The 12,827-nt window shown below is 40.7% G+C and overlaps 1 protein-coding gene across 10 annotated transcripts in view; it reads right to left on the bottom strand.

The window, feature by feature from the left end:
* Nucleotides 1-264: 264 nt before the first annotated feature.
* Nucleotides 265-12,827, bottom strand: part of CAMK2A (calcium/calmodulin dependent protein kinase II alpha) — a 159,461-nt gene continuing 146,898 nt past the window's right edge. For 2 of the 10 annotated variants that reach the window (XM_020806779.3, XM_020806783.3), the window contains 6 exons: nucleotides 12,488-12,563; nucleotides 10,198-10,292; nucleotides 8,997-9,225; nucleotides 6,907-6,924; nucleotides 6,354-6,434; nucleotides 1,385-5,873 (listed from right to left, as the gene is read on the bottom strand). In XM_020806779.3, the coding sequence (XP_020662438.1) occupies nucleotides 6,365-6,434; nucleotides 6,907-6,924; nucleotides 8,997-9,225; nucleotides 10,198-10,292; nucleotides 12,488-12,563 (488 nt within the window). In that variant the 3' untranslated portion in view covers nucleotides 1,385-5,873; nucleotides 6,354-6,364. Of the gene's footprint in view, nucleotides 5,874-6,315; nucleotides 6,435-6,906; nucleotides 6,925-8,310; nucleotides 8,401-8,996; nucleotides 9,226-10,197; nucleotides 10,293-12,487; nucleotides 12,564-12,827 lie in introns of all 10 variants that reach the window. The other 8 variants (XR_012083673.2, XR_013541852.1, XM_072990064.2 and 5 more) reach the window with 6 other exon arrangements.

Genomic DNA, 12,827 nt, shown 5'->3' with positions numbered 1-12,827 from the left:
GATTTTGCAGTTTGACAGCTGTCAGTTCTACATCCATTCATATGCCTGACAGACTTCTCAGCGTACAACAGACAGAAAGCAAGGTGCCTTTTGCCTCTTGAATGATTACTGCTACTTCTGAATGTAATACAGTAGGATTCTGGTTTAATGGTTTAAATATGCTTAATTATGTGCTAGATTTAGATAGAACAATTTAGGCAAATCTGTATTCCAGCAAAGAGCAGTTAGGGTTTTTTTGCATTTCTTTTTAAATCACTTATACAGTAGAAATAGCTCCAAAGTATACGATATAGACAACCTGCCATTGGGATCATGTTAACCTCAAGAGACTTGAGTGTGGTTTTCATATCAGAGGAGTCAGACTAAGGAAGCATTGTGCTGAACTGAGCCTGAAAGCAAAGCAAGCAAATTTGCAAATTACAGGAGGTGTGAGAAGCTCCTGCTTTGATAGTCACATACAGTCAGAAGAGGGGATTATCTGTCACATATAGTTCAACTTTAGATACATCAGCTAACCTACATATTGTCCAGCTCAACAGATGAAAACTCCACCTGATTCAGACCCATCCAGGCTTAGTTTGAAAACCTCAGGAGGTGGAAGAGGTTATACAGGTATAAGTAGCACAGATCAACCCTCGCTCTACAGTGTTACAAGGGGGCAAAGGCATCATGAGGAAAGTTACACTTGCTGGAATGTGGAGTCACTTAAATTATTCTGACTAGCTTTCCACTGTTGCAATTTGTTAGATTTGATTCTGGATTGAGTTGTCCTTTGATGTCAGTGCATCTTTATTGCTCACCCTTCTTTGCTATATATATATGTGACTTCTCTCTGCTCAAGAGCATAGACCAGAGGGGTTCTCCCACCCCCAAGGCTAAATACGGACAAATACAGATGCAACCCTTCATGTGATAACTTTGATGCCATTTCAGAATGGGGGCAGGGAAAGAGGATGATGGGCTCAGTTGTGTCAGGCAAAGTCCTTTCACTTCAGAGAAGGGTGGAAGGGTGGTGGTTTCCTCAGTGAATGAGTAAGAGTGCCAAAAGAAAACAACAACTACAAAAACCAGCAGCACTGCAATTTTGTTCAAAAGAGACAAAGACAAGAATAGTGCAACAAAAGGAGCAGAACACCTATGTTCACTGGGAGATGTTTCAGCAAACATTAGCAAGGGACACTTCGGTGGGAAAGGTTTGTGTGCCAAGAAAATAAACACAAACAAAGCAGATGTGGATTAATATTGGGACAAATGGCATGATAAACTGTGTAGCCCGTTTGAGAAACTTCCTTCCCAATGGTGACAAAATTAGCCAGGTGGGCACATCTTTAGTTGCTACATTTTTTAAATGGAATTTCATCTTTGGGCCAGTCAATTTGCTCAGATGGGCAAGTTGTCATTGCAGGCTTGACTCAGCAGATAATGACCATCCTGGTAATTCATGGTTAAAGCATGCCTTCTACTTCATCTCTCCTTAACATAGCAGTTGACCTCCATCAACCTGGTGCAGAGCCGTGATCTTCCATCAGGCAGAGTCACTACAGTTCAGCTTGTCCTCTTGTGCATATCCTTACATTGCTAACAGAGGTTGCTTCTTGCTTTTTTTAATTTAGGCAAAGTTCCTAACGATATCTCTCTGAAATCTTAGTTGCATGCAATAGGGGCTTACTAGTGATTTTAATCCTCATAAGGATACAATTTTGAATGGAAGACTTGCAGGAGAAAGTTGGTGTTTTTTTCTGCTCAAAGTCCTTCTCCAACTGTCCTCCCACCACTAGGACCACAAGACAGTCCTCAACCCCAGTAAAGCAGGGCAGCCATATCCCAAAATGTAGGTCACTGTCCCCTTGGTTTGTTCGCGTCATAATATAAATACATATTTTAATCCTCATGAGAGGGCAAACAGAGGGAAGGAAATCTTGAGTGAAGAAAGAAATCAGTTCTCTGTTTCACTGTCACTCCTCAAAATTAAGACTGCTGAGTTATGTTCATTATAAATTGGGGGAGGGAGAGAGAGAGAGAGAGAGAGAGATGGGGGATATGTTATACACATTTTCGTATATCACGAGGCTTACCCCAAAAAACATATAGTTATTAATGGTATGTGAAGCCAGAATAACACAGAATAATACTAACTCTGCGAAGATACAAATTCTGCTGATGATTTCCAGCTTATATGAAGTAAAAAGAATTGTTGAATGTTTCACATATCATTTGACCTGTTTGATGGTAAATTGAGAGTACTTTGGAAGTGAAGAAAAGATATATTTTTATATATCTTATGCCACTGAATGTTCATCTAAATGGGTAAAAATGAAGTTAAGGAGTTCAGAAGGTGAGCAGGTACAAACAGCAGATGAAGATATAACACTTCCATACTTTTTTAAAAAAAGGCTTTAGACTCATGAGTGACAAATCAAGGTGAAAACTGAATGTGTGAAAGTGTTTTCAAATGCTATACATGTTAAAAAGGCCCTCCTTAAAGTGCAGGTGCTCAAGTCTAATGCACTGGACAAAAGAAATTGAAAACGCTGGAATACTTTTCATCTGCCAGATTTCCCTCTTTACTGGAAGACTTAAAATGAACTTTCAGGCCAAGGTGTCTTGCATTCAGGAAGAGGCTGGAAGCTACAGAATGCTAATTCAGTACAGGATGTATAGGATACTGTATTACAGCTGCCCACTGTTGAGATTAATCCTTGAGAGCAGGAATGGATAAGAATAGGTCTTTCATGCCCAAAGGAGGTTATTACCTATCGGTACAGGTCAGCATAGAGAGGTTAAGCATCAGTGACAAATGTCCTTACCTATCACCTGAGCAGAGTTGGCACAGAAATGGTTCAGTGGCCAGTAGCTTTCAAGAGGAGATGCATTCTTAGGAGGAGACTCAATTTCTCCCTTGGGATCCAGAGGACTGGCTAACCAGCAGACTTGGTGATGCTCAACATAAGATGAGGACACATGAACTCTGGCAGTTCAAAAATAACCCTTCAGAGGAGGTACCATACAATAAACAGTGAGATGTACTGTTTTAAATGCTGCTGGCAGGAGAGGATATGGAAGCAAAAAAATCTTTACTGAAACTCAGTTAATTAGAGGGTGGGGGGAGATCTCCATCTATCTATCTGTCTTTCTATCTATCTATATTACTTTAAATATATATATGTAAACATGTCTTCAAGTCCATATTCATATGCTAAACCTGTCCGGGTATGAAAGCCCTTCTCACCACAGTATAATTCTCACCTCAGCATCATTCTTTGCTGTTCCACAAAACATCAGCATAATTCAGATTATCAGGTTGTGTTACACTGTTTTTCCTAGAGAATGGAAGATGGCACATGTACATTTTGTACCAACTACAAAGTAAACAGCTGTTTACATCAAAGGAATCCTATCAAATGGTCCCCCTGTATTCTTAATCATTTCTTTCTCTCAGCTCCAAAGGGAAATTATTCTTGCACTTTGCAAACATGGTTTATGATGGCAAATGTCCAGCCTGCTTTACAAGATGGAAAGCTAAACACTTCAAACCACGGAAAAGGCAAAATTTACACTATTCATAACTTATACAGAAAGTTTACCCCCATTTTTTTGTAGTTATTATCCACAAACAAGCATTTTGTTTGCTCCGAAGTACACATAGCTGTTTATAAAGTTAATGTCATGCAAATAAAGAAAGTGCCATTTATAAGTTCCCCTGGTAGTAGAAGTGCACAGTAGTTAATTTCACATCAAAGAGTAAAGACTTTCAAAGTTGGAAAACATAAAAGGGAACAAGAAACAGAAAGACTGCCAAAAAAATTAAGAACCCTTGCACTTCCCATACCTGCACTGGAAGGCAAGACGGTGATGCCACAAAGGAAGTCTTTCAGCCTTCCATGTCCATCCAAGAGATGTCCCCATAATGTCAGTGATGCTCTGGCTTTCAGTTTATCATTTTTTTAAAAAAATACACAGGGTTGAGAAGGGTCCACTCCTTCATTCTTTCAAGCTGATTCTGAAGTTCTTTGAAAGCAGATGCTGTCCTTTGACACCAGTTCAGAGGTTTCCTCCTTCTTTTTTTGTTGGGTCCCCATTAGGATGTAGCATCTTCATCTCCAAACCTCTCCATGGCATATAGACAATGCACCACAAGGAGTCCAATTACAGCATAAAGCCCACTCATGAAATTGGCCAGAAACCCACACCAGAAATCCATCCTTCACTTCCAGCTTCTTGTACCCTCTTTCACTTTCAAAAACAACTTGACACAAAGTCAACTTCAAATGTAAACAGTAGCACATTAAGCCCCATCCCCCACCCCAGCTTCATTAAAAAATCAGCCACAAACCCAAACAGTTGATATTTCTAGGTATTACATAAAGATCCATTTCAGCAAATACTCAAAATCCATTTACGAAATAACACGGATTTTCGGGGGAGGGGTTTCCCTATTTAAAAAAGGCATGCACTCAAAGTACAAGAGATAGCGAAAGATTTCATTGTGTTTGTGAAAAGCATAACCGAAACACCTCAATGTGTTATTATTAAAGCCTGCATTTATCCGTCTTTGCTGGAAAGAGTTGGCCTCTATTTATATTTCAGACTGAAGAGACAAGTCTGTTGCCATAGTGCCAGCATCTTCACTGCTGCAATATTTCCTGAAATGTATATGTGGGGAAATTGCCAAGGGAAAGAGTTGGACTTTTATTTATTTATTTATTTATTTGATAACTGATGGGGTCAGAGGCTGATTCAAATTGTATTGGATAAGGGTGGTAGAAGGAGTTGAAAGGAGGTTGAATTCAATAGAAAGTACCTTTGTAAATTTAAGATAGGCCTTACCAAGCTGACCCTGGAAGAAGAAATTTCCTGTCATGTATTGATTTGAGATAAAATTTGCCTCATGATATGAGGTTGTCACTACATTAAACATACGCACAAAAAAGATTGCCTGATCATACCAGATCTTTTTAGCCATCACTTCATTTATTTGCTCTTAGACACATTAAAATGCCAACTACATGTCAGCCATTTCCTTCACTCAAGCCCCGATGAGGGAAAGAAATGAATATTTGTTTTGTTTAAATTGTTTTCAGTTTCTCTTGGCTCAGCAAAAGCAAAAACAAAATTAAAAAAACTTTTCTGGGAAGATAAATTAATGACATATTTTATTCGCTGGTTTTTTGGGGGGAGGGGGAGGAAACTATTCATCCTAGCAGATATTTTCAAGTTGATACTTGTCAGAATTTGCCTAATGTTGAATAGAAGATGCAGGTTTTCAGGGGTGACAGAATGTTATGGACTGTATGGCCTTTAAATAATTATAGACGGATTATACAAACTGACTGAGAGCCAAAAGGAGCAAAATCAATGTGCAGATATCAATCCACCATGGAAAGAATGTGGCCACCAAGGTCTGCTCTGGCAATTGCATGCCCCCTATTCTTGCAGTCTTTGAGACTTACTCGAAATAGTTGAGACTGAAATAATCCAGTCCCTGTGAGAAACATCTTAACTGTGAGAATATTTAACCAGAGTGAATCCATGAGCTCTGTGGCCAGTACTGGTGGGTGGCTGTCTCTCAGCCTAGATATACTCTTGTGGGCTTCTCCTTTTACACAGAAAGCTGTTTCATGCAATTGGGCTCTGGTGCATGCCCTGCTCTACTAGAATGGCACAATGGTGGCAAACATGGAGCGTGCAGAACAGAAGGAGAAAAGTCCATTAAATTCTCGGTTTATTTTGGTGAATTGCTCTGTGTGTGAAAGGAATTCCAGCAAGAACCAAGTAGTTGAGTCAGCAGCCAAGTTCCCTAGATAAAGGATAGCAAGGATCTTCCCTTTATGGTGAGGCAGTGAGAAACCTGGCCTGAGCGACTGATCTTTCAGCTGAAAAACACAAAAAGAAATAGCTTTTTATTCCACCAAAATGATGCTCCCCAGATCTGGTTCCCCCCCCCAACCATTTCAACCCCAGCTCATGATCCTCTGTTTGTGTAAAGATCTGGAATTTTCACAGATTCCTCAGGGGTCAGTAGAGCCTCTTTCCCCTAGTGACATTCATTCACATTTCAAGATATTGACTGAGGTGTGATGAACACTATAAGACAACAGAGATACACAGGGAGGAGGGGATGGGAACTGTGTTGAGGGAACCCCCCCCTACCCATCATGCCCTTAGGAGAGGGGAAATGGGGTAGAACTGCCCACTGCCCAATTCTTGGTGGTTTCGGTTGAAAAAACGCCCCTCACGCCACCCGCTAAGGACTTCTTAGGAACCATCTTCTCTTGACAGGACAAGAAACAAGACAGAACAGCCATGTGAGATCACCTATTTCAAACACGGAAAGAACAAGCAAAACCATATACTTAAGCTGTCATCAGTCCTGTGAAGCATGGGTTGCACTGCAACTGTTTAGTGGTGCTGGGGCATCGCTCTTCTGCCATGAGCTGTAAAGGGAATTAAAATGGTGGTTCCACACAGCACCAGATAGTGCTGTCTCCCCACTACCATCTTGCAACACCCATGGCCACAGGGACATCCCAACTATTGGAGAACAGTAGGGGAAAGGACCACTTTCACTGAATTTTCTTGGGGACACTTGAATTTGGGGGGTTTTTTTTCCCTGTCTTTCTTTTAATGAATATAATTTCCTATTAGCACTCCCATATCTATTGAAAAAGAATTGCCCTGATGGTGGAAGGCCTTTGAGGGGGCATCTCCCAGAAGAGACGGAGACAGTGGAAGCATTGGAGGGCACTTTCCTTGTTGCAGCGACATACAAGTACAGTAAGACTTCCATGTTGGCTTAGTTCTAATGGTCCAGGTCGTAATAGTTCCAAAACTCTGCATTTCAGGAGAAGAAATTCCCCTTCCTTTCACTGAACTTCAGAATAGCTTACAAAAGAGTGAGATATCTACCTGCACTGGTTTGGAATGCTAAGGAAACAAAGCAAAAGAAAGACAAAATCAAAATAAAGCCTTTAGTTTGTTAGTATACCTGCTTCAGTGCAACAAGGAAGTACAAAAAAACACAATTTGTCAAAATGTCTAACATCACCTACTAACAGGCAGGATCGTAAGTAACATAAATCATTAGCATTCTGCCAGTCTGTGCTAAACAGATTAGTCCCCCACCCACCCATCCAGAAAGAGTGGCATAAATCTGGTCTGGAAAAACTACGGGAATGTAACACAAACATTCTGGAATACAACGGTTTGACACCAGTGTCACCTGGCTCCTCCATAATACCCAAGTAAGTAAAGGCTGAATTGTATTCATATCCCTGAGGATACGCATATGAATCACAGCACCAGAGGTGCCACAGAGGCCCATTCCCTCCCCCAAGAACCAGCTGGTCCACACACCTTTGGTTGTGTGGTGCTCAGCTTCATTGTTGTCATTATTGTGGCAATCATGGAAGGAGCCCGGCTGGCTCCTCCCCACCTCCCTGCACAGGTGACCACTCATTGGCTGAGCGGGGAGACTTCCCATCCTGGCTCCGTGCTGAAGTGGTCAGCTGTGCAGGGAGGATACAGCTGGGCTCCTTCCACAATTGGTGGGATGATGACAACAACAGAACTGAGCACCGTGTGGCAAATGACCAGTCAGTTCTGAGGGGAGGGAATGGGCCTCTGCGGCACCTGTGGTGCCATGATTCATATTCATATTGTTAGGGATATGAATATGAATAGCCCATGTCTACTCTCAATGCCAATTTATAGATAAGGAGGTTCTAATCCATATTAAAGATCTGGAATTGTAGAACAATGTGATTACGGATTAATTAGCATGGTATGCAGTGGTGCATTTTCCTTATAGACCAGTGGTTCCTAACCATGGTTCCCCAGATGTTCTTGGACTAAACTCCCAAAAGCCTTCCTTACTTGCTGTACTGGCCAGGATTTCTGGGAGTTGTAGTCCAAGAATATCTGGGGATCCAAGGTTAGAGTCCACTGTAATAGACAAAGCAACTGGGACAACCATAAGATCACAATATGCTAATTGGGAATAGGGACAGTGAGAATCACAGTCTAAAGTGGCATTGCTAGAAACTACATGGAAATAAACCACTGAGATGTTGTTGCTGATTTGGCTTGCTCTGGCACAATAAATGCTCGTTCTTATGATGAGAGTTGATTTGGACATCATGCTCCCTGAAGGTTAGATATGGTTAGAACATTCCACGTCACATTATCCTATGAAAATGGGTTTAAACTAAGGGAGAAAGAAAGAAGGAGAGAGATAATAGACTTTTGTCTAACTCTAAGAAGCCACTAACAGCTACTGCTATTCTGTGAACACCACGAACACCTTCACAATACCTTTCTGAGCCTATCATATAGATGATGTCTTCACTATTCTGGCAGGTTGTACATGGATCCTAACAAACGATGAAATGATCGAGTGTGCATCTGCAGTTGGTGGGGAGATTAAGTTACATGTGCATGAATTATCTAAGAAACTCTCCTCTTAATGAGCACATTAAAATATCTGAGTAAACTCTCATCCAAAGCCTGGGGCCAGAACCCTATTGAAGAAACCATGTGCACAACAATAATTACACAAGTGTCTTACAGCCTTTGGTGTAGGGTGTCTATTGTACAGCAGGTCACACACTGGTTATGCAACCAAGAATGCAACAGACAAACTGCAAAAGGATGCAGGCTGTTTGTGGGATTACCAAGGCGTCCACTTTCAGTTGCATTCTGGTCCAAATGAATAATCCCTAGTATTATTCTAACCCTAATCTTCATAGATTCTTTTTTTTACAAAAGTCATTTAAAGGCAGATTTTGACTTGGTGATAATATAGTAATTCTAAATATTTTCAAGATAATCAATCAGAAGGTCTTTTCTTCCATTGTCTTGCTTATACTGTACTTATACCTTTCCTTTACACTTACACTTATATTGTGGAAACAGAATATTCTGATTCCATTGGTGTGCCAAATGAAAATGGAATAGGAGAGGAGCTGAGAGGGACCCTTTTGATCTGGGAAGTGACTTACTGTGGCAAAACCGAAGGTGCTCCAGATCTGTGAAAGTGAACAATTTGCCATTTTCCATCCCGGCGGTGCCAGATCCGAGTCTCCTCAGACTGTGCGGTGCGTGGGATGCCACTCGTGTCAATGTACTGTGTGATGCGGATATAAGCAATACAGGCAGACTCGTCTCCCATTAAGTGGATGTGTGGATTCAGAATAGTAGTGTGCACCGGCTTGCTGTTTCTGGACCACACTGGAGGAGAGGGAAGGAAAACCAGTGACATCAGTACACTACATACTGTAGTCTTTACATCTTCAGCATAATGGGAACATCTCCTCTAGCCTTCAGAAAGCCATCGTAGCAACTCTCCAAAAAGGAAGCATGTGGTCCATTTCTTTCGACTTGAGTTCATCTATGCTCCAGCTAAGATCAAGATGGTTGGAGCATAAATTTAAACATGCAGAAATTATTTCAACCACCCAGCTCACACTGGGGAGGAAAAACATTTCATTCTGCACTCAGTCATTTATTATTATTGTTTTGAAACTTTGGCAGTGATTAAGAGAGGAAACTACTAATGTTTATGAACATATAAACTTAAAAGCCAGCTTATATTGATAGTGCATTCTGTTCAGTACAATCTGTTCTGATCTGCAGTAGCCTTCCAGGCAAAGATCCTATTGAGAAGCCAGCAATTACATCTAAGACATTATACATGTCCTAGCTTATATTTTCCCTCTGATTCCTAAACATATATGCATAATCGGTCAAGATCTCTTTCTTTTTACAGAAATCTTTTTTTTAAAAAAGGTTGGGTTCAACAACTGCTGTTCAGCAAACTGATGATAGGATGACACTTCTTCAGCGATTCTTTGATGTTATGTAATGATCATCATCATCATAGAACTGCAGAGCTGGAAGGGACCCTATGGATCACCAACTCCAGCCTCTGTTAAGGAGGCACAGTGGACAACTGAATTCCCAACCTCTGGCTCTCCAGACAGATACCCAAACTATTAAGCTATCCAGCATAGCCAGAATCTTGTTGAGTGGTAAGGGCAAGAGACTTGGGAGTCTTTCATATTCTTTATTATGAAGCATTTATATCTGCCTTTAAAGTGGGGCCCTTTTGTTTCAGATTCAGATTTTTACTAGGTGGGCTGCCGAAGTGACCTTGCAGGTAAATATTCTTTGTGATAAAAACGACAGGTAGACAGGGCTTACAGTTTTCAAAGTAGAATCGATGGAAATCCAGCCCTTCAACTAGGTTCCCTAGAGCTTCTGGTTCAAAGGCAGTCATCCCAGGGTCACACATTTTTCTAAAGGAGCCAGAAAAGACAGAGAGATGGGAAAGAATGAGATAAAGGCAATGAGATCATTTTACTTCCCTTTGTTTGGTTACCTTCATTTTAAAAAAATCTCTATGAATAAATAGAGTTAACTCTCCTGTGAAATCCAGGGACTTAAATCTCATTCACTGAAATTCAATTACTATTTGAACTAGAGTTGATTTAATGAATCAATGAAATGTTGGTTAAATTGACACTTATGTGAGCCTCATTGATCCAGGGGGTCTGCTCTGGTTGTGAATAACAATTGGATTTAGCCTAATATATTACTGTTTGTTTTTAAAGAAAGCAGGCCCACTCCTGTAGGCAGCTCATGAAAGCAAGAGGGCTTCACCCTAGAATAAGGGGATGAAGGACCACCCACGTCCATTCTAGGTCACCCCTACCCATTCCGTCTAGCTCTCCACATACCACTGTACTTGGTGGCATCCTTAATTATCTTCTCCGCTTCTTGGCCTGTGACTGTTAGAGCCACATCCATTTCCATGGTTTCTCAGTGTGGTGGGAGAACGAAAGATTTACAAGAGACTTCAGTGTGTTATAGAAGACGTAGCAAGTTAAGGAAATTAACTTGCTGATTAAGGATGGACTTGTTTCCAATGGTACTTTTCTTCTCCAGAAAGACTCAATACATATTTGTTGATACTTATTTTTATATCATAATAATTGTGTTCCTTCGACTAAATTTGACTTATGGCAATCCTTTTCAGGGTTTTCTAGGTTGACTGTCCCCTTCTTCTGCGGGCCTCCCAGGACTGTGTCGTTGGCCCATGGCCACACAAGATGGCTCCTCCAGGATTATAAAATTACTTATTTGGGGAAGTTTACTTATACCAAAACCAAAACCTTTGTTTCATCAGCCTTGTTAGCTGTATGAACTTGAACGGGTTTTTGTGTTTTATACACCAGACAGGTTTGCCTGGCACCACACCGCTGTTGTGATTCTTTAGCTGATTTGTAGTTTATAGATTTGCAGTTTATGTACATAAATTAATTTTATGTTTTTGAATTGCACTAGTTACAATGTTGCTAGTTGCCTAGAGATCTCCAGTAGGACTCCTTTGGGAGGATATAAACATGACTTTTAAAATAAAATAAATACAGAATTAAAAATAGTGGTTGTTGTGGGTTTTTCAGGCTTCTTGGCCATGTTCTGAAAGTGGTTCTTCCTAACGTTTCGCCAGTCTCTGTGGCCGGCATCTTCAGAGGACAGCAAACTGTGCCAGTCAAAAGGCACTGTGTAGTTATTCCATGTTTCCCTCCTGATGGGTAGGGGAGGGGGCGTAAGAAAAAATAATTGAGGAAACAGTGAGAAAACAAGGCAAAGAAATGGGGAAAATGATATCCATTTTCCACAAAAATATTTGTAAAAAAGGCTGTGGGATTGCTCAAGAAATGTTTTTTTTTTCCAGAAGCACACTTAAGCTTAAGCTTCAAGGCAGGGATAAGCAACTGGTGGCCTTTCAGTGGTTTTAAGATTACCGATGTTGTTAGATCATCAGCCTTATCCAACATAGTCCATGGTCAAGAATGATGGGAGTTGCAATCTAATGGGTTGCTTACACCTGCTTTAATAGCTCAACTCTAGACATGTAAAAGCCATGCTGGGATTTAACAAGGGTGTGTAAAAAGTAAAATTCATTCAGTTTACCATTCTACAGGAGTTAGAACTAGATTTTGCATGTTTGTTTTTTAAAAGACCTTTCTTGTGGACAGAAAGCGAAGGAGAGAACAAGCTCTGTGGCCTTTTTCCTTTATCAGTGAATTCATAATGTTTGTCTTCTTAGCCAGTAACCGAAGCCTATGCTTGCTCATCCAGCAATAATAGCTGCGATTTATCTTTGGCCACATTGCAAAAGAAATCCATCTGTTTCAATTATAATGGGAGATAATAATGACAAAGTGTTTGGGGACGAACAGAGAAAAGGAAAACAGAAGCTGTCAGCATTCATTCCTTAACTGTGCTTTGTTGGCCTGTGCAAGAAAATCACTGATTTACTTGCCTTTAGATTAACCTCTCGGACCTGGATGGAAGCCCCGTGCAGCTTTGTATGGCAACAGTGTTGGAGTTTTTACTCCTAATCACCCACCTAAACACTGGGCCATCTCAGCAGTATTTTTCTTTCTCTTCCTTCAAGGTCAAACTGCCCACTAGGCAAACTCACGTGTAGGATTCAAAGTCCCCGTTGCTTATTGCTTCAATCAGCTGCTCCGTCACTTTAATGATTTCCTGTTTCCGTACTGTTGGATTAAAAAAAAAGCCCAAACAGAAGATTGACAGCGAAAATCGCACATATAAACAAAGAAAGGGAGGAAATAATATTTTGAGAGCTGTGTTTATGTCATGATTCTGAGGAGCTGAGAAAAAGCACACCGTATTAGTCTTTAACGTGCCACCTTGCTTTTGTCTTTTTTTTTTTTACTTTTTTTACTTTTGTTTTCACCTATAATGTTTGCACAGACTAAAATGGCTACCCCTCCTACAGTTACATGTGGTGGTGGGCA

The sequence above is a fragment of the Pogona vitticeps genome, chromosome 2 (genome assembly GCF_051106095.1).
Source record: "Pogona vitticeps strain Pit_001003342236 chromosome 2, PviZW2.1, whole genome shotgun sequence".
NCBI classification, from domain to species: Eukaryota; Metazoa; Chordata; class Lepidosauria; order Squamata; family Agamidae; genus Pogona; species Pogona vitticeps.
The sequence above is the reverse complement of the archived record's forward strand: the minus strand, read 5'-3'. Positions and strand labels throughout refer to the sequence as shown.